Here is a 21,233-nt window from a genome sequence, read left to right on the forward strand (position 1 = left end):
ATTTACTGGTATCTTTATTCTTGTGCTGTTTTGAGTCACCTGCTATGGATTTTTTCTGTCAAATTTCTTGAGCTCCTTTCTTAATGTCTGTCACCATCTTCCTTCCTTTCACTTACAGGATTGTAGTTAGTGTGCCATTTGTTGTAGCCTTGGCACTGTTGAAGCTGGTCTGTTAACTGTAGTTAGTGTTAGTTATTTGGTCTTTCTGAGTGCTAGCGTTGGAGACTATTTCAGAGTTTGTTGTGCAGTTAAATTTGCTGTTTACCGAAGTGTGTAACAGAGTTGATAAGTTTTCATTTCACTGGTCTGTTTTTTTACTTAAAATTTTGTCTTAAATGAAGAAGCAAACAAGTTTTTAAAAGTGTTCCAGAAGATGACATTAAATCTGTGCTCAGGATCTTTGTGACTTATGTGATGATGTTCATGTTTCACTGTTGCAGTCATTACATTTGGGTAATCTGCTGGCAGGTTGCCCTCAGTCGGCCTGATTAACAAAGTCTTGGGTCCTGCGTCGGTTGCTGTCCCTTCCATGACGTCATGTCGTCAGGGGTATAAAACATGCAGCCGACGCCATTACATTTGTCTTTCTTGCTGCGCGGTGTCCGAAGTAGAAGCAGTTCGCAAGTGCCGGTCAGCCGACTCCTGAAATTTTCATTTTTGAGTTTCAGAACCGGTCTTCAACTAAAAAGCTAAGTACCCCATTGGGGAAACTTTTTCTTGCTCCTTACCGATGTCAGTAAAAGATAATTGCATTACTTGTGGGAAGCAAATACCTCATAAGGATTTTCATTTGTACTGTATTCCTTGCCTAGGCCCTGACCACAACGTACCTTGCTGTCGGTTATGTGTTACATTTAATCAACGCACTATTACACGTCTGTATATTTTTTCCCTCTAAATATTTTGGCTCACGCTTTAATTATCCAGAAATGTCGTCTGTTAGCAATCCGACTACCGGAATACCTAAAAAACACAAAGAAAAAGACAGACACAGGTCGTCGAGGTCCAAACCTGACGACAATACTTCTCCTAAGCTAGTCGCCAGTTCACCGGTACTCAGTGAGGCGCTTTTGCAGCCCTTGATACCCGCTACTTCTGATTCGCAGGCCTCTACTGAGACCCATTCGGAGTCCGGTATGCCGTGAGATGCTTCAGTTATGGAACCCGCGGATGTCTCTACCTTAGATGGGTCTGGAGCCGCTTTGCAAGCACTGGCATCTGAGAGTGTTTTCAGGCCTACAGAATTAGACCGACGCCATCTTCAAAACTAAGGCAAAAATTTAAATGTATGTCTAAAAAACCAACGCCTGGGCCACATGCCTAAAAAAACAAATTATCAAAATGGCTGAAGATTTAATTACTCTGATCAGGGGAAGTCAACCCCTCCCCCCTTCTAAGAGGCCTAGGAAAAGACATTGATTGTAAATCTTCTGAACAGGATTCTATTTCTTCTGACTCTTCTAATGAACAGGATTTGTCTATACCTACTTATGAGGACTCTGATGCAGAAGATTCCATTCCTTCTGCTTGGATTTTTCTTTTGGGAAACTTTACATACCTTAAGGGAACATTTCCACTGGGAAAGTCAGGATTTCTCTGAATCTAAAAAGAGACTTAGGGATTTTCAGCATAGGCCTTTGGCTTTACCTCCTGTTCTAGACATTCCTGATGATGTTTTTTTTTTCAGAAACTAGTATGGCTCCTGATTCTCTGCCTCCGTCTCCTTGTAAGCCAGACAGATACTACTGAGTTCCTGACTCCCACAAATTCCTTTTCAAAAATCCTATTGCAGATCCCGAAACCATTTCCTCCAAGATTTAGTAGGCCCTGGCCTACTAAGAACTGGTCCTTTCCAGTCCCTTTGAGAGCCACTAAAGTCAAACCCAGACATTCCAAAGGTTCCAGGTTTCAGTCACAAGGGACTTTTAGAACAAAACAATGGGGTGCCTCCTCCTCCAAATCTGGAAACAACAAGGCACCTCCCTATGGTAAACAGTCTCAATGACTTCCCTTTACACTTACCAAGCGCTTACCTTTTAGCCACCCCTTTGGGGGGAAAACTGGCACTTCATGCAAGAAACTGGCAACTCATAACCCAGGACAAATGGGTTTTAAATATAATATCCCAGGGATACAGATTTCATTTCCACACGTTGCCAATCCCGAACGGATGGCCAGACCTGCCCCCAAATCAGTGAGCAGAGGCCCAGAAACAAGTACTGTTCCTCATGAACATGGGGGCTATTCAACCAGTACCAGAAGAGGAAAAAGGACCAAGTTTCTATTCAAGACTTTTCCTGGTACCCAGAAAAGACAAATCATGGCGTCCAATTCTGGACTTAACTACTCTATACACATTTCTGGACATTCCAAAATTCAAGATGCTGACTCTTCAACAGTTAGTTGCTTCCTATGCTAGGCAGAGATGCCTGGTTGGTAACTCTAAACTTAAAAGAGGCTTACCTGCATATCCCAATCAGGGAAATGTGCAGAAGATACCTCCGCTTCAAAGCAGGCTACTTGCATTACCAGTTCTCTGCATTGCCCTTTGGCTTATCTACTGCGCCCAGGGTCTTCACAAAGTGCCTGGCTCCAGTAATTGCATTTTGCAGACAAAGAAATATTCAAATATATCCATACCTGGACGATTGTCTAATTCAGACAGAAAACAGGGACATTCTTCTAAAACATCTGGCGTTTGTAAAAAGGGTTCTAACTTGTCTAGGGTACACAATAAACGAAAATAAATCACAACTGGTACCCTCTCAAAAAATTTACATTCCTGGGTGCAAGCTTGAATGCAACTGCCCAGATGGCTTACCTTACGCCAGAAAAGCAAATTCATTTGGTAACTTACTTCAAGCAGATGGCCACAAAAACTCTGCTATCTGCAAGACAAATTCTGCAAGTCTTGGGGTTCATGGCCTCCTGCATTCTTCTAATTCCATATGCAAGACTGCATTTGAGGAAACTTCAGTGGTACTTAAAAAGTTTATGGAGTCAACATTGTCACAGCCTGGAAACAATGATTCCTATCATACCTTGCCTGCAACTAGAGTTCCTGTGGTGGGCAGAGGCCTGCCACCAAAACAAGGGAATGCCATTCACTACACCCCCTGCCACCCAGACCCTAACTGCTCAGACCCTAACTACAGACTATGCTTGGGGGTCGCTCATCTGGCAGGGAAGTGCATTCAGGGCAAATGGAGCCCAAATCCAGTGCACCTTCATATCAATCAAAAAGAGATACTAGCTGTACAGAATGCACTGACAGCCTTCAAGGACTACCTTCATCCAGGGCAGTTAATGATAAAGGCAAGACAACGCAGTTATGTGGTGCGTAAACAAGCCGGGGGGTACACACTCCTACCCCCTTTGCAGACTAGCCATGGCATTGTGGAACACGGCCTTGACCTATCAAATACAACTTCAAGCTCAATTCCTGCCAGGAAAGCTGAGTACTCTGGCAGACAAATTAAGCAGAAATATCATGGACCCACACAAATGGAAACTGGAGCCACAGATTTTCAACATGTTAACACGCAAATGGGGGAGTCCAGACATAGATCTTTTTGCCTCACTCCAAAACTATCAGTTGGATAAATTCTGCACAAGAACTCCTCACAAACGAGCCTGGAAAGTGGATGCTCTATCATTCAGCTGGAAAAACCTATCAGTCTATGCTTTTCCCCCTCTGTTCTCCAAAGTTCTACTAAAAGTCAAACAGGACAAACCAAAAATTATTTTGATTGCTCCAGACTGGCCTCGTCAACACTGGTACCCACTCCTGCGCAATGTGTCACATCTTCCACCATGGCACCTGCCTCAGACACCTTACTTACTGTCTCAGCCAAACAACCAAATTCTGCACACTCATCTCCAAACTTTGAATCTTGCAACGTGGCTAATCACCTAAATTCACTCTTAGCATCCCTCAGCAAACCTGTGATGGATGTAATTTTGGAGGTAAGAAGGCCTAGTGCTAGAAATTCTTATGCTGACAAATGGAAAAGATACTGTGCCTGGAATCAATCACAAGGGATAAGCACAGCAGTGCCCAATATTCCTCAGATTTTACAATACTTAACTGAGATGCTTCACAAGGACCTGTCTTTTCCTTCCATAAAAATCCATGCCTCAGCTATTTCAGCTCATTACAACACAGAACCTCCCCTCTTCTCTCATCCTTTGCTAAAGCAGTATCTCAGAGGGGCCAAAAACTTAAGACCACCCAGGAGAACTCCAACCCCTACCTGGGACATCAATTTTGTATTGGAAAAACTCACTCTACCTCCTTTCGAGCCAGCTTGCTACTGCAGACTTAAAATTTCTCTCCTGGAAAACAGCTTTCCTTTTAGCAGTCACTTCAGCTAGAAGGATTTCTGAATTACAGGCTCTTATGGCAGTGGAGCCTTTCATTATTTTTCATGCGGATAGGGTGTCTCTCAGGACCAACCCATCTTTCATGCCTAAGGTGGTATCCAGTGTGGCTCTTAATCAGACCATTCATTTGCCAACTTTCTTTCCCAATCCACAGAACAAAGGGGAGTGGATTCTGCATTCATTAGATGTACACAGACAACTTAGATTTTACTTAAACAGGACAAAACCTCTAAGAAAATCTGAATCACTACTGGTGGCATTTGCTGCTGGGGCAGAGGAAAAGGCTGTTTCAAAGCAGACTATTTCCAAATGGATAAGCCATTGTATTCATTTCTGCTATATGCACCATGGTAAAACTATCCCCCAGGGGATCAGATCTCATTCCACCAGGGCTGCATCTACTTCTGTAGCCTTTCTCAGAGGTGTTCCTACCAGAGACATTCTAGAAGCTGCTACCTGGAGCTCAGTTCATACGTTCACCAAACATAGGTTCATAGGTAAGTACTAGGCTATCTGCCCCAGAGCATTTATAAGCCTAGCCAGAGTGTGTCGGCTTTCGCCGCCCCATTGATTAACTGAGCCTCTGTCAAGCAGAGCCAATGAAGTGATCCCAGGGATGTGTTTTCTGTTACCCATCCACTCGTCAAGGCTTCTCTTGAAGAGTGTTAGTGAGGAGCTCTGCCTAATGTAGTTAGGAATTTTGTTCCAAAGCATGGGGAGTCTCTGTGGCAGGAATCTATCCCTCCAGCATGTTCTATTTATTGTTGTGGCGAGGTTTAGCTCACTAGAGCGCATGTCTCACAGTGACTTGGATTTCTTTAGGTGGAGCATGTCCATCAATTCTGAGTTGGACATGGCTTTGTAAGTCGGGCAGAGATCACCTCTGAGTAAGCGATATGCCACTGAGTACAGCCGGAGTTTTTTCAGTCGGGCTGCATAGGACATATGTTTGAGGCCAGTAATCCTCTTGGTGAGGTGCTTTTGTGGTCTTTCCAGCTGTTGGAAGTGTCTTATGAGGTACATCCCAAATGGGGCATTGTACTCTATGATGGGTGTGATGAGTGACGAGTAGAATTAATAATTAATAAGTAGTAATAACCTCTTTATTTCTAGATGCGACCCCCTTAGTAATTAGTTGGGCCACTTAGAAGGATTTCCTAACTACTTTGGCAATATGATTGTCAAAGGAGAGATTACTATCTACCTGGGTCCCCAGATCTCTTATTACCTCTTCTGTATTAAGGGAGCTGCCGCCTGTGTGGTAATTTGTGGGTGTTTTGTTTTTCCCAAATGGGATGACTATGCATTTTTTGGCATTTAGCTTGAGGCCATGACTTTGACACCAGGTGTCTGTCTCAGTAAGGCCTTTTTGAAGGATGTCTGTGTCAGCCAGAGAGTTTATTATGGCTCCCAGTTTGCAGTCATCGGCAAACTTGGTTAGCCATAGTCCTCCTTTGTTTGCCTGTACTTCTGAGAAATGTATGCCAAACAGTTGGGGTCCCAGAACCGAGCCTTGCAGGACACCACTTGTGACTGGTTTAGAGTCAGACATGGAGACTGCTATTCTTACCATGCGAGTTCTGTTTGTAAGCCAGTTGGCAACCCATCTTGTGACGTAGGGGTTTATGTTCAGGCTGGTGAGTTTTTCTATAATACCCAAGTGAGGAATGGTGTCAAACGCCTTGGCAAGATCAAGGTAGGCTGTGTGAACCACCTTTTCCTTGTCTATGGCCTTGGTGACTGTCTCGAAGAAGTCAACCAGGTTTAGTAGGCATGATCTGCCCTTAACAAAGTCGAACTGGGTCGGGTCAAGTGTTTGGAGGTTCTCAATGTCTTTGTTAATAAGTTCCATGATGATGCGCTCCATAGCCTTCCAGACCAGGCTAGTCAGGCTTATGGGGGTGATAGTTACCAGGGTCAGTTGTGGCTCCTCCTTTGTGGAGCGGAATAACTGTTGCTGTGCACCATTCTATGGGCACATAGCCTGTGGAGAGGCTGAGGTTGAACAGCGTGTTTAGGTGGGGGGTTAGTTCATTCTGTAGTTCGTGCAAGATGCAGCCTGGGACACCATTTGGCCCCATTGATGCTGTGTTTTTGGCTTTTGAAAGGGCTGTTTTCACCTGTGCTTCTGTGATTTCTGGGACACTGTTCTTTTCCGGTATTGTGGGCCCTTTTGAAGGTGAGAGGGAGGTGAAGTTTGCACTGAATCCATCTGCCAGGATGTTGGCAATATCAGTAGGTTCAGTATATTCTGTGTTATTTTGCACTAGGTCAGAGCAGATCTGCGAGTTGCCACTTAGATTCTTGACATAGCTAAAGAAGGCTTTGTGGTTATCTTTCAAATCCTTGGCTATTTTTCTTTCGAAGTTAGCCTTGCATGATTTTATGAGGGACCTTAGTTTCTTACTGATACTGATCAGGGATGTCTTTCCTTCATTCTGAACTAGTTTCCTCCTTCTGTTGTATAACCTGTTTATGGCAGGGGTCCACCAGACTGGTTTCCTTCTCTTAGGGGAATGAGTCTTGGTTTTGCTAGGGATGGCACGATCCATGCATCCTTGTAGGTGCTCATAGAGTGCAATTGTAAAGGATTCTGCATCTTGGGTAGTGTTATCCTTTAGCGTGGGGGCTGTGAAACTTACCACCTCTGCCTTAAGTAAGGTGAAGTTTGCTTTAGAAAAGTTTTTCACTGTGGTTTCCTTGGTTGGAGGTGGTGTTACCCTTCTTCTCTATATCCAGAGCTGGCTTTGCCACTGCTGTCCTGCAGGGCCTTATAGCTGGTCCTAATGCTGCATAAATCCATCCTTCCAACCATAGCTTTGGGAATCTACCCAAATGTAATGACTGCAGTAGCGAAACACGAAGAACATAGTACAGTTGTGTACACTTACTATAAATGTAGATGTTCGAATGTATTCACTGTTGCAGTCCTGGTTACCCTCCCTCTAACCCCCTGTTTTTCTCTTACTATACTTCTACTTTCCTTTACTATGCTTAAAAACCTTTTTGGTTTATTTGCTTTTGTTTGGAGGTATATATATTTTTGTGTTTTTTTAATTACTTAAATATTTGGCTGCCCGTTTGATGGGCACCTGACTTCTGGGGTAAGAAAAACTGATGTATTGGTGATGTATTGGTGTCGGCTGCATGTTTTATTCCCCTGACGAACTGACGTCATGGAAGAAGGGACAGCAACTGATGAAGGACCCTGGACTTTGTTAATCAGGCCAACTGAGGGCAACTTGCCAGCAGATTACCCAAATGTAATGACTGCAACAGTGAATACACTCGAACATTTACATTTATGGTAAGTGTACACAACTGTCCTTTCTTTCTGCCATGTGTTGGGGGGGAGAGCTTTTTCTTCCAATTTTAAGGCCCATTCTACTAGAGCTGTAGCTTCCTCTTGGGCCTTCTTTAAAGGTCTGGATACTGCTTTTATCTTGAATGCAGCTACTTGGTTCTGTGTCCGTACATTCACTAAGCACTACAAGCAGGACTCAATCTCGATGGTACGTGTGAATGTCACTTTTATGGCCAATGTCTGCTGTTTTCTATGTGCCTAGCACATGTACCTAGCAGTATCTTAAGTCTTTGGTATATTGGCTGGACGTTTGGGTAGTCTAGGAAGGGAATCCCTCATGTTATGAATATTGCAACATGGAAGAGGAGGACATCTGTGGTTATGGTAAGATTTTACACAACTATTCTTTCTCTAGGATGTGTACTGTCACATAAAAATGAACAGACGGACTAGGAAATACCTACACTTCCAACTCTGACCCAGTCATGACCAGTTCAGAGCACTGCCCTTTGATCTCACCACAGCCCCTAGGGTGTTTACCAAATGCATGACAGTGGTAGCAGCTCACTTCAGAATGCAGGGATTCTGAGTGTTTCCATACCTAGATGACTGTCTCCTTACCACCCCAACCAAGCATCTACTGATAACTCAAGACTATGTTCTCCAGACTTGTTCCAATCTTGGCATCACAATAAACCACAAGAGTTCTCACCTTCAACCTTCTCACTCTAGAATTCATAAGAGCCAATTTCAACACAGTGTCAGTTTCAATGATAGAGTCTCTGTTTTTGCCGAGGGTTCAAACCATCCATTTTCAAGTCGGCAAGATAATTCAGAGTTCATTGCTACCAGCCCACAAGGTATTACAGACCCTGGAGTCCATGTCAGTGGCAATAGTTCTGCTTCCACTAGCAAGGTACCATATGAGGGTCTTACAGTAGACATTGGCAACCCATCGGTCCATCTTAAATCAACCTTTGTCCACCAAGATCAACATAACTCAGGTTTGCAAGAGATTCCTTTGGTGTTGGGTTCACTCAGACCAACTTTTGCAAGATCATCCATTTATCCTTCCTCATCCCAAGGTCATAGTGACCTAGGACACTTCCCAGATCAGGTGGGGGGGGGGGGCATTTCTTAGGGAAGACTGTTCAAGGCACCAGGTCCCCTGAAGAGGCCATCTTGCATGTCACTGTGCTGGAAATGAGAGCAGTACTCCTAGAGTTGTAGGCATTCTAAGACTCTCTCCCTTCTGGGACTATTGCGAGTCAGACAATGTCTGTCGTATGGGTACATCAACAGACAAGGGGGAACCAGATCATACCCCTTTTGTTGAGAAGTCCTGAGAGTGTGGCAATGGGTAGTATCTTCAAATCTATTTCTGGCAATAGTGCATATACCAGGAAAATCAAACATGATAGCAGACAAGTTGAGCTGGTCCATATTATTACCTGACGAGTGGTCTGTCAATACAGAAGTGGTGGAAATGATATTCCACCAGTGGGGCCAACCATGCTGTGATCTATTTGCATCTTCCCTGAACAACAAATGCAGCAGGATCTTTGCCCTAATTGCTCCACTGGGGGAGTCACTGAGAGATACTCTCCTTCACGATTGGCCTCCAGTTCTCTTCTGTGATTCTCCCCCAAACCCCTTAATCCCAAATTCCTACAGAAAGCATCTCAATTGAAGAGCAAAGTCATACTCGTTGCTCCTTATCGGCCTCAACAGATTTGTTTCCCCTTCTTTGGCCTCATCTAGTGTATTACCTTGGACTTTGGATCCAGTTCCAGACATCCTGTCTCACGGGACAAATATGACTCATCAGTACATTTCCGGCCTCAAATTAGCCACATGGTTTCTCAAATTCCATCGATAGCCAGACAGCCAAAGCTGTCACCCCCCCCAACTACACCATATCCTTTTATATTCTCACAAGGCTTCCACTAGGAAAATCTACCAGAACAAATAGAAAAGATTTGTCCTTTGGGCACAGCTGCATGACATGGACCCCTTTTCGGCACACGTACATACGATCCTTGAGTTCCTGACTTCCATTTTTGATGAGGGGGCCAGTCCTACAGGTAAGGCTCATCTATCTGCTGGCTCCAATTTTCATATTGTACTTGATAATTCTACCTTATCAGCTTCACATCTTTGCAAGGCCTGTATAAAGGGAGCCTTTTTAATAAAGTCCCGTCCTCCCGGACCCTACTCCACCTTGGAATCTTGTCATAATGTTACAGGCCCTAACTCGGACACCTTTTGAACCTGCAGTGAAATGTGAGTTAAGATATCTGATTTGGAAAACAATTTTTTTTCATAGGCATAACATTGAGTAATAGGATCAGAACTGCAAGCCTTATCGTCTGAGCCTCTTTATTTAATTTTCACAAGGATAGAGTGTCTTTAAGAACCAAGTCTGCCTTCCTTCCTAAGGTGGTGTCAGGATCCAACACTAATCAAGCTGTTAATCTCCCAGAATTCTTTCCAAATTTCTTTAACAAAGGTGAATACATGTTGCACTTATTGGATGTTCATAGATAATTACATTACTATTTACACAGATATGAGAAATTTAGGAAATCTGGCAAGTTATTTTTATCCTTTTCAGAAACCAAATTAGGTCAACCAGTCTTGAAAGTAACTTTATCAAGATGGGCGACTGTATTTCATTCATCTGTAACAAGCAGGGTTTGGCCCTTCCTTAAACTCTTAAAAGCTCATTCAGGCAGGTCCATGGCAAATTCATAAGCCTTCCTCTCCAGAACTTCCATGGATGATATTTGTGCAACTCCAACTTGGGCTAACGCTCATACCTTTATTACTCATTACAAATTGGATGTTGTCTGAAGGGGAAGAGCAGCCTTCAGCTCTACAGTACTCGGGATTATCTTTCCTTAAAAGTCCACCCAGGATTCAGGTGGCTCAGGACTCTGTCCCATATGTTGAGGAATGAAAGAAAATTGACAACATCAGATAAAGAAGTTATGTACTCAACATAACGTTCTGTGTTGTCCATCTTCATTCTTCCTCATCTCTCCCCCCTCCAACCCCCATTATTTTTCTTTGACTTCTGGTACAGCAGGACAGTGTCTCAGAAACCAGTTTTTTCCTTTTCCTTTGAGCTCCAGGAGGTGATTTTCAATACTATGTAAAATATAGCAATGTTTTAGTATAGGGAGCAGCAAACAAGATCTGGAGAAGGAGGGGGGCTATAGCACTATGGATAAGGGAGGAGCTCAAGAGTTTGTGGTTTCCACGGGCTGTAGAACAGTGTCTGAGTTGGATCTAAGGATCAGATCCAAACCTGTATGTTTGGGAACAATGAAAATGGACAACACAGATGGAACGTTATGGTGAGTACATGACTTGTTATGGTAAGGTTTTACACAACTGTGTACTATATCTTTCTACATCGCTGTTACAGTATTCTTGAAAGAGGGGAGAGTACCAAAGCTCAAAAAACATAAAGAGGAGTGGAAGGCTGAGAACAGCCCTCAACAAACCCACATAAAATGGTTTCATCAAAACCTGCTCTGGCCCTAGAAACCATAACCAACTTATAATGCTTAGTAAAGGTATGCACTGAAGACCAAGTAGCATCTAGGCTTTCGACTGTGTTTGACGAGATAAGATTTATCACCGCTCTGTTTCTGGCTAGAGGCTATAAGGATTCTTAGCTGCCAGTGCAATGTAGGTTAGATCAAAAAGAACTTCCTATTCGCACCAATATTATATAAATATGCAAATAATTGCAGTGACATTTCCAGTAGTAGTAGTAGTGGTAAAAAAAATATCAGTAACAATTTAGCATGTGTGCTAGATATGTCTCTGGACCATTTTGCTGTCAGGGAGATGATTACTGACAGCTGGTGTGTATTAAGGGGAATGCTGATCTTTTAAGGCTGTTAGTGAGAAGCGTTTGTTTGTAAGTATAATTTTTGTTTGAAGTCTTTATTGCAACATAACACATTAGTTAGACCAATTATTTCAGCTAAATCCAAGGGCAATTTTAAGTGTGTGTTTTGTGCTGTATGCAGGTACATTCATGAAGGCAGCTGTATAATGTTGCCACATACTAATATGATATTGAATGCCAGTGGAAGATTTACTTGTAACTACATATGTCAGCCTGTGTATGGGCTATGAAGCTTTTTATATAGAAATGACTTCTAGATCCCCAAATGAAAGGATAATAAATCCCAATGTATAGTTATCCCCTTTGGGGAAAAAACATGTACCCATGAATTACCACATAAGTGGCAGTACACTAAACACCGAAAGTGTGATAAGGGACTTAGGGACACAGGTGGACACTGGTCTCACCTTGAATAAGCACATAGCCACAACAGTCAGGAAATCCTTCTATTTTTCATCCAGGAAAAAAGGAGGTCATTATCCCACTGTACTTATCCCTCATTAGACCCATTATAGAGTACAAGGCCCCGTTTGGTATGTACCTCACAAGACATTTGCAACAACTGGAAAGGCCACAGAAATACCTCACTAAAAGAATCACAGGCCTAAAGCGGATGCCCTATGCTGACCTTCTAGAAAAAACTCCAGCTATACTCTGTCGCATATCGCCTTCTCAGAGGCAATCTCTGCTTAACATACAAGGCCATGTCAAACTCAGTGCTGTTGGACATGCTACAAAAGAAATCCCCATCCCTCAGAGCCACATGCTCCAGGGATCTAAACCTGGTCATCACAATGAATAAAGCATGCTGGAGGGATAGGATCCTGACCCAGAGACTCCCCATACTCTACAATAGACTGCCCATACATGTCAAGCTGAGCGCCTCTTTGGCCCTTTTCAAAAGGAACCTTGACGATTGGATGGGAGATAGGAAATTCACCCCGGGGATCATGTCAGTTGCCCTGCTAGACAGGGGACCAGGGAAGTAAATATTCTAGGAAGAAATAGCCAGGGAATTGTTATGGCTAGGCTTGTATAGGCCCTAGAGCCGATAGCCTAGTACCAACCTATGAACCTATATATGCCATAAAATCCAAAGATCCTGACAGTGCTTTATATAAACATAGCACTGTGTGCAAAAAAAGAAAATCTTTTTTGTATTGGAACATATACCAGTGGATAAAGGAAGGGGGGATTATAAGAACTCTCTATAGAAAAAGGAGACCATATGGCAAATTAAGTTACAACTTGATCAGGGACCTGGATTAAATGAGGTTATAAATATAAAATGCTTCCTTAAAGACAAAAGATTAAGGGTCAATAAGGTTTAATATTTTGGACAATGGGCAGTAGTTTTGGTGTTTGTCTTTTGATTTTTTTTAATACTTTTAATACTGTTGCTTTAATAAATGTACATTTTTGGAGTTCGGTAATTTAATTGTATAATTGTTTTTGGTAATGATGGCACTTCATATAAAAATAAGTGAGTTGATAGTTTTGTTTTTTTTTTCCTGATGAAGTCCTTTGGAAAGGAATCATTAAAGCTGTGTTGTTATGCTTACTGGTCTGCAGTAGTCTTTTCCGACTTTCAGTGCTTCTAGAGTGGATTTTGTTTTTAACTCTGGCAGTCTGTCTTAGTCTTTTGGCATCCGTTTTATTTTCCCAGCTAGTTGAAATCATGGTTCCTTAGATGTTTTTTTAGGTAAGTCTTGTACTAGGTGAACAGGACTAAGATCAGTTCTTTGTTTGTGCATGCTTAGTTCAAATGTCAAAAAATGGATCCTTTTCTAGTGGCTAGCATTGCATTTTCTTTTATTGCCATTATTTTTACAGAAAATCCCTGTAGGTGGCAGGGGACTGTGTTATGCAAGAGCTGCCTTTACTTGTTACTGCTTTCTTCAAGTAATTTTACCTTGATAAATGTATGTACATCTGCAACCTGTACATCTTTGAATATCTTTGCAAGTCAGTGCAAGATGGAGATAATTTCTAGGCACATATATTCCTTGTAGCCACTTTATTCTTCTCTCCTTGGAGTGGCCAACCAGGAGGGTTAGCAAGGGATATTCTGTCTTAGAGGTTAATGAAAATATAAGTTTTCTAACCAGATACTAAAGTTACGGGTAGTTGTGATTAATATAGTTTTTAGAGAAACATGTGTTGTCTGGGTTAGTGAGATGGTCATTATGGACCCTTTCATCCTCAACCCTAAGTTTCAAGAGTAAGTGTAAATGACAAATAGTATGGAAAGTTTTAAAGTGCCCAGTTATTCTGCATATTTCTTGGAAATGGGAGATAACCAGAGTATCCAGAGAAAGCCTTAGCGGTATAGGTAGATGCAAGCTTGAACACACATGACTGAAGATTTCAGTCCTTGGCCTTGGAGCTGTTACGCAGAAATCTTAAAACTGCCACTGAGTAACAGACCTTCCTTCCAACCTTTTACCTGACTGGTATTTTATTTTTATTGAGTTGTTTTGTGTAGGCACCCACATCTTTTCAGTGGGCAATGAACTAGAAAGGTGCTTCAAGGGTGAATTTCAAGACAGGAAAAGAAGTGCTGGCAATCTAGTAAAGTTTTACTTGATTGGTGGTATCAGTGTAGTAAGTCCGGGAGATTAACAAGATGGACCTTATTCTAGCAAATGTGTTATAGTAAGTATCCATAACTTTTGTTTTTTTCTCATGTACTGTGGGTAGAAAGGGCTAGCACTTCCAAAGCAGATCTTTTCAGTTGAATTGCCAATTTTGTTGTGTTTTATTATCAGACAGCTTACTGCCAGTTAAAATGGTTTGCTCTGAAAGATCACTCCAGCAGGGCAATCAGTATTATCACCCCCACGTTTCTAATTTTCTACATGTGGTTGGGGTGTCATAACTGTCATCTCTCTATTCAGTACCACTCTCCTGCCTTCCCCTATGCTCGTGCCTGACTGTCGCAGGTCTTTCACACAATCCATCCACCTCTTTGCTGGAAGCTGTCGTTCCCTGTTGCCTTTTTCCTGCCTGCCACAAATCATCTTCACTAGATTGTTTTCTTTTTCTGCAAGTGTGCCTGAACAAGAATAATCTGTTCTGTTTGACCTTTTCTACATTTGGGGCTACTTTGGCTTCTTCTTATGTCCTCATTTCTTTCTGTCCTACAGTGTGCATCCTACCACCCATCTCAGGCACTTCATCTCCATCACCTCTAGCTTCCAGAACTGCTTCACCTTTGCTACCTAGGTTTCTGCACCAGTACTACTGTACTGGTTGCACGACTTTTTTGTACACCTTACTTTTCAGCTTCTTTGGCATTCTTATGTCCTATACTACACCTAAGACTCTGTGCTATTTGGCTGCACCCGTCTGATTGAGCAACTTTGTTGATCTGTCCCCTCTAACCTGTTTACTAATGTAGTCCACCATTTTTTACAGCAGTGGGCTCAGAGATGAGCTCTGATTCGCATCCACTTCCACGGGAATCTCCTCTGAGAAATCGAACACTGTTTGTACTTGAATCATTGGGTCCTTGTACATAGCATGCACTAATTCTGCCAGTGTTTCTTGGACTTTGAGCCACCACAGAACTGCCCAAATCATCTTATTACATTGTCATATGCTTTCTGCAAGTGTAGGAATGCCCAGTTGGACTCTTTCCTCATTTCTAGCTTTGTCTCGAGTATCTGTCTCACTACAAACAGTGGGTCAGTTTTGCTACGTCCTGATCTAAATTCGAACTGCTCATCTCCCATTTTATTTTCTACTACCGAGTATTCATTTATCACCCTCTTTTGAACTGTCTTACAATGTGACAGGAGTTTGATACAACTGTACTACCCATAGGTGTGACTGTCCCCTTTGTTCTTGAACACTGGAAGTAGTATGCTTATTCTACAGTCATTTGGGATATGCTTTTGTCTCCATACTGCTATGAGTACCATCAGGAGCCATTTTCCCTCTCTCACCCAACACCTTTTTCATATCTGCTGTGACCTCATCCGGACCTACTGCTTTCCGTGACTTCATTTTCCTTAGTGCTGTTCTTATTTCTATGGTGGACTCCTACTCTTCTCTCATTGTAGGCTGTGTCTGGGGCAGTACGTGTTCTGTGAGGTTTTCTTTACTCAGAAGCTTCTGGAAGTACTCCTTCCATCTGTCTTTGATCTCCTGTAGACAGGTAAGCAGCTTATTGCTAGCATCCCTTATGAAATGTGTATATCTTCATCTTTCTGTCTTTGCCTTGTAACATGATATAAGTTTTGTGCCATTTACTGAGTCTCTTTCCAGTAATGGCTGGTGACTTCAAATCAAAGTGGGGCTGCAGGAGACAGCTGAATGGGTGGGACCAACAGGAAAGGATGTGGCCAACTATAAAGGGGCGGCGCTATGGTACAGTGGGATCAGTGCTGGCCATGCTTACCAGTTTACATGCTGCTAAGCTAGGACGCTTTGTGCAGAAACACTGTTTAATACATATACATTTCTTGGTACCCTTTCAGTTTTTCTAGCTGTGATCACAACTGTTTTCCCCAAAGACTGTTTTCTATTGCATGTATATAAACATTCAGTTTCTTCCAAAAATAATCAATATTTACAATGCCAAGCCTCTGTGCTCAGAGGATTTCCCAGATGCTGACCAGTTGCGCGAGACAGTGATTTGCTGTCCTAAGTGTTAAATGTCCACCGCTCACAAGTTTGATCTTTTGCCGATGCAGTGTCTCCTCCTTTTACCACTGGCAATGTACTTATACAACTTCCCCACAGCAAGCTCGGATAAAAGTCACAATTTCTCCCTCATTTTATATACTGCAGCCTTTTTACGATCAACACGAGAAAGTCACATATGAAGTCTTCTACATGCGTATCTCTAACTGCTACATGTTGTCTATTTCTGTACCTAATTAATTATTTTATATGCAAAGCATAAACGGTTATGTCTAATAACTTAAGATGACATGCAGGTCGCTAATACCATGCTGCCATTTTCTTTTCTAGAAGGCATATCTTTCAACCGTCCCTGATTTTGCCTTCTATTTTAACCCTGTCTCATATGAGTTATTTGATTTTCTGTGAAAGGAATGAGGACTGCACTCAGTAATGCCAGGCATTAAAGTTTCATGCTACCTATTGCTCAGAAAAATTAATGTCAGTGCAAAACCTCTTGTTCTATTAACTTTTATGTGAATTGCAGTATTTTTTTAAAGTGTCCTTGATTAGGCATCTGTTGCCCATTAGTTTTAGCTATGTCCAGAATTCCAGAGTGAAGAAATTGAGAGATATGCTGGAAGGCATTTTACAGCTGTAATATACTTTTACAGTAATTTCAGAAAAAAGTTATACTTCTGCACAACAACCCCTGAACAAGTCAGCATCTGTGTTAAGTATGATTTAATGTTCATAAATGCAGTCCAATTTCCAAATAATGTCTAAGCTGTAAATGCAGAAAGCTGTAAAATGAGGGTTGAACATATATGGATATATGTATTACATATGCAGTTAATGAGGCAGATTTACAGCAACACCCTTCTTCCAGCCCCTTTCATGAAGTAAGAACAGTACTACAAGCATATCACCTCTCACTCAATTGGATATGAATAAAAAATGAAAAATACACACACAAACATTATCTACACAGACTGTGATTTAATGGTAAAGGAATACTGAATAAATCAAAGAAAATGTGTCAGTTTGGCAAGCAGTTCAGTCTGTCCAAAATTTGGGATCAAAGTTGGAATGATGGTACTACACCACTACCTTCCACTGACATCATAAGCTAATGATTATTACATATAATAGCCTTTAGAAAGCCCAGCTGGCATTTATACTCTTATAGACGCTTTGTCATGTGACCGGATGGGAAATATATAAGCATTGTATTATTTCATTCTAAATGTCTCGCATTTTTGTGTGTGTGTGTGGGGGGGGGGTCATAGTCTACATACAACATAGGTGTGTAATAGGCTAATGGCCCTGGGGGCCTTTACAAGCCTAGCCATAGGATTAACCTGGCATCGTGCCACCTCACCTTAATTCCCAGTGCCTCTGTTGAGTAGAGCCACTGGAGTCATCCCCGAGGTGAATTTTCTATTTCCCGTCCACTCATCAAGATTTCTCTTGAAGAGTGTCAGCGAGGTGCTCTGCTTGACATGTATGGGAAGTCTGTTCCATATAAGCTTAGCCAATAACCAGAGGTCAGAATCAACTAACACAGGGAAGTATTTGTATTTTACTAACTCTATACCAACTGCCACTGCATTAGCTTCTTACACAGCCTAACAATAGACATACATTGGTTAGGGTCAAAATACACCCAACTCTTAGAAACGAATCCAAAGCTGTCATAAAGATAGCCTAACATAAGCGCGAGTAAAGCCACTGCTCAGAACCAAAGGAACTGCACATGTTATGTCTGTGTAATTGCTGCCAAATATGGACACTATCTCTTACCAAACAGAAGCAGCTGAAGTTTAAAACCAATCCTTTTTATAGTCCACACAATGCTTTATTGCAAATAAGCTTCACAAACTGTAAGCAATGTAAAAATGTGCAGTACTCTCACTGGGTTTACTTATGCTCCTTGCTGACGTTGCTTAAGATACTTTTCAAAGGGATAGGAAGCTGGAAAGCAGTCACCTTCAGCCCCACAGAAGACACCGGCGACACTGTATTTAGCTGGAAGGCACAGCTTGCTTTTTTTTCTGTGTTTGAGAGACTTGAGATGGTGATTATTATTAGCTGCACTTGCTGGAGAATGATCCTGGTTTTACTGCTTGTCTGTAGTGCAGCTCTGGTGTATGTTGCAGTTAGAGTAGTTTCCCAAGGGGGCTGATGCTAGTGTCTGATCAAACTGCTGCTGACTGTTTCTCACTCTTTTTTCCAGCATGCAAAGTGCAGGAAGAGAGTGAGAATCAATCAGTAGTCATCTCGTCGTCCACGTCACATATGTGACTGCGGATGTGGCAGTCCGATCAACTTCCACTTTACTGTGCGATTAAACCGTATAGACTTCTGGGCATCACACTGATGCCTTCTGTCCTTGATCTGGACTGTGCTTGCACAGCAGTCCAGATTAACAGAAACTATTTAAAAAAAAAAAAAAAAAACGGAACTCGCCGAGCATGTGCAGTGCAAGTTCTGGGACTTTGCAAGTCAGTCGAACTCTCTTAGAGCACTGCACCTGAGCCAGTAAATTTGAATTTAATTATAATTAATTTATAAATATTTCTTCACAGCTGGGGGGGGGGGGGTTACAGTCCTGCAGCCCAATGACCCGAGCCACCACTGCTCTTTCCAGAAGTTGGTAGAGTGCCTCTGACACCTTCATCTTTGCTTTTATTGCAACTCCTTTGTTAGCCATGACTAGGTCATTTCTCTGCGTGTGTTGACATTTTTTCTGTAGCCACTTGTTGAGTGACACTTTTGCCAAACTTTATTAATTGGCTGATAGCATGTAGTCCCTTTTTGCTCTCCAAGATTGTGGTACAGTGGGGATTGGGTAATTAAACCTTCCCCACTGTGTTATAATCTTAGAATTGGTGTATATAATTAGCGGGGAGTGTTGGGGATTGGCATAAGGGGTTCGGTTGGCATCATAGTTAAGGTTTTTACCTCAGACAAGAGGTGTAGGGTTTAATTCTCCATAAGGAGAAATTGGTTCAGGTTAAAATGGTCCACAAGAGCTGCTAGCGTAGTACTTGCCTATGAACCTATGTGACAGTGAAGGGGACTTTCCCCCCCTGCAAACACATGTTTAAAATTTTTTTTGATGGGCTGGTGATCGACCAGTTGTATTCGATCACTTGCTGTTTGATGTTATTTTTTTGATATATGATCATACACCCAGAACAGATATATGCTCCCAATATTGGTACTCTGGCAGGAAGTCTTTCTTTGGTTGCTGCTGCATCGTTTTGTTTGGATTGATTTGTCCATTATCTGTTGATGGATTTTGCTGCATTTCTGGCAAGTATGCAATTTGTATTCTTGCTCTTTCCACTCATTTTGCAACTTTTGCTCACTTACCACTTGAGGTTTAAGCTGGTCTCTCTTTTCTGCCCAAAACTTTACGAGGTGTGTGCTGGTTAGTTGGTATGTGCCAATGTTTGTGTATTTGTGCACACACCTCTAGTCACAGTGATTTCAGTCTTTGTCAAGCTGGAAATATTAGAAGAGGAATTGCCAGTGCTGACTTGCTACTGAAATCTTTCTTAGTGGTATGCAGGAGTGCAAAGTGTCAGCTGTCATCTTCATGGCTTTTTTTTCCCCAGTTAAGTCATTCAACCTGCTAGCAGTTGTGTTATTCATGTGTAAAATATTTATCTACTTGTGAGCACTTGGAGCTCTGAAAAGAAAAAAAAGTTGATATGACAAAAGGGCTTTAATTTTAGCAAGGAAGCAGTTTTTGCTTATTTTATATGAAAGCATTTTGCCATATTTCAGCTGTTTATTGGCAGGACTGAGTGCCATAGTCTTAGCCCTAAGAAAACGTCTGTAATGTGAATATGTGCTAAGAACCCTCCATGCATTTGGTCTTTACTTTTGCTCTGTTTTGTGTTACTTGAATGAAATGTGTCAATTTGTTTGTTGTTGTAATGCTTGTTTGAAGGCCTTGGATTTTGCAAATATTCAACTGTAGTCTTCAGCATGGAGTGGGAACAAAGTGATTTAGTGAGCATTCTCACCCACTGTTTAAAAAATAAAGGTATGTGCACATAAAATTGAAGGGCAAGTGCTGGGGCTCAGTAAACTGCTGGTAATATGTAGGAGAAAGTCATGCTGGCTGCAGTTACATGCCTGCAAGAAGAGAACAGAGTTACAGCTTGACAGCCACCTCCTGTTGGCTTGCATTTCACCAGATTTGAGCAGAATGGATAAGATCCTAGTGAGGGAACTGGGAAGTCTATGTTTTGAATAAGTATTTAAGCCCACGGGCATACTCATCCAGTGTGGGGAAAAGCTGTTGAAAAAAAAAATGTGTGTGCTTAAATAAGAGTAAACATTAATTTGATTTGACTTAGTGTATAGAAAATAAAATGATTTTTCTGTCTGCAGCCCTTGGCTTGTTTTTGATGGCTGTAAATATCAAGACCCCTGTGGTAGTTGAGAATGTCACCCTCATGTGCCTGCGTATTCTGCAAAAACTCATCAAACCTCCATCTCCTACTAGCAAGAAAAACAAGGTATTTTTAATCTTTATTTTTGGTATGTTACAGATGTTAGTGAGCTTCTGACTAAAGTTTTGCTATTCTATTGTACGAGTCTGTTTTGTGCATTTTCCTTTTCAGTGCTGTTGAATGCATGTACTGTTTTGATATGCTTTTAGTTCTTGACAATACTGAGAAGTAGGCTCATATCTAATATGAGGAGGTATCTTCAGTCATGAGAATTCACTGTGCAAAGTAAGCTCGCAGGACAGCACATGACTGAGTCTGCCCCACAATGTAGATGGATGAAGCCTGATGACTACTTAAGTGACACACGTTCAGTTTAGTAGCATAATCTGGAAAACTGGATGGGAGAAGATTAGCTTTGGTGACTGACACCAATTTGCCTATCTTAGGAGGAGGGAGTTGGCCAGGCCTGTCACACTGATACCTATTGGTGGGTGGGCAAATGCTGTTGTAGGAGGACCGGTAGGATTGT

General features: G+C 41.9%; 1 protein-coding gene across 1 annotated transcript in view; it reads left to right on the forward strand.

Annotated features, from left to right (window-relative positions):
* UBR4 (ubiquitin protein ligase E3 component n-recognin 4) overlaps nt 1–21,233 on the forward strand; it is a 3,959,899-nt gene that overhangs the window by 3,198,237 nt on the left and 740,429 nt on the right. Inside the window, 1 exon segment of the mRNA XM_044087073.1 lies at nt 20,643–20,770. Coding sequence (XP_043943008.1) covers nt 20,643–20,770 — 128 coding nt within the window.

This window comes from Protopterus annectens, chromosome 1.part1 (genome assembly GCF_019279795.1).
Source record: "Protopterus annectens isolate FY-2018-M chromosome 1.part1, PAN1.0, whole genome shotgun sequence".
Lineage (NCBI taxonomy): Eukaryota > Metazoa > Chordata > Ceratodontiformes > Protopteridae > Protopterus > Protopterus annectens.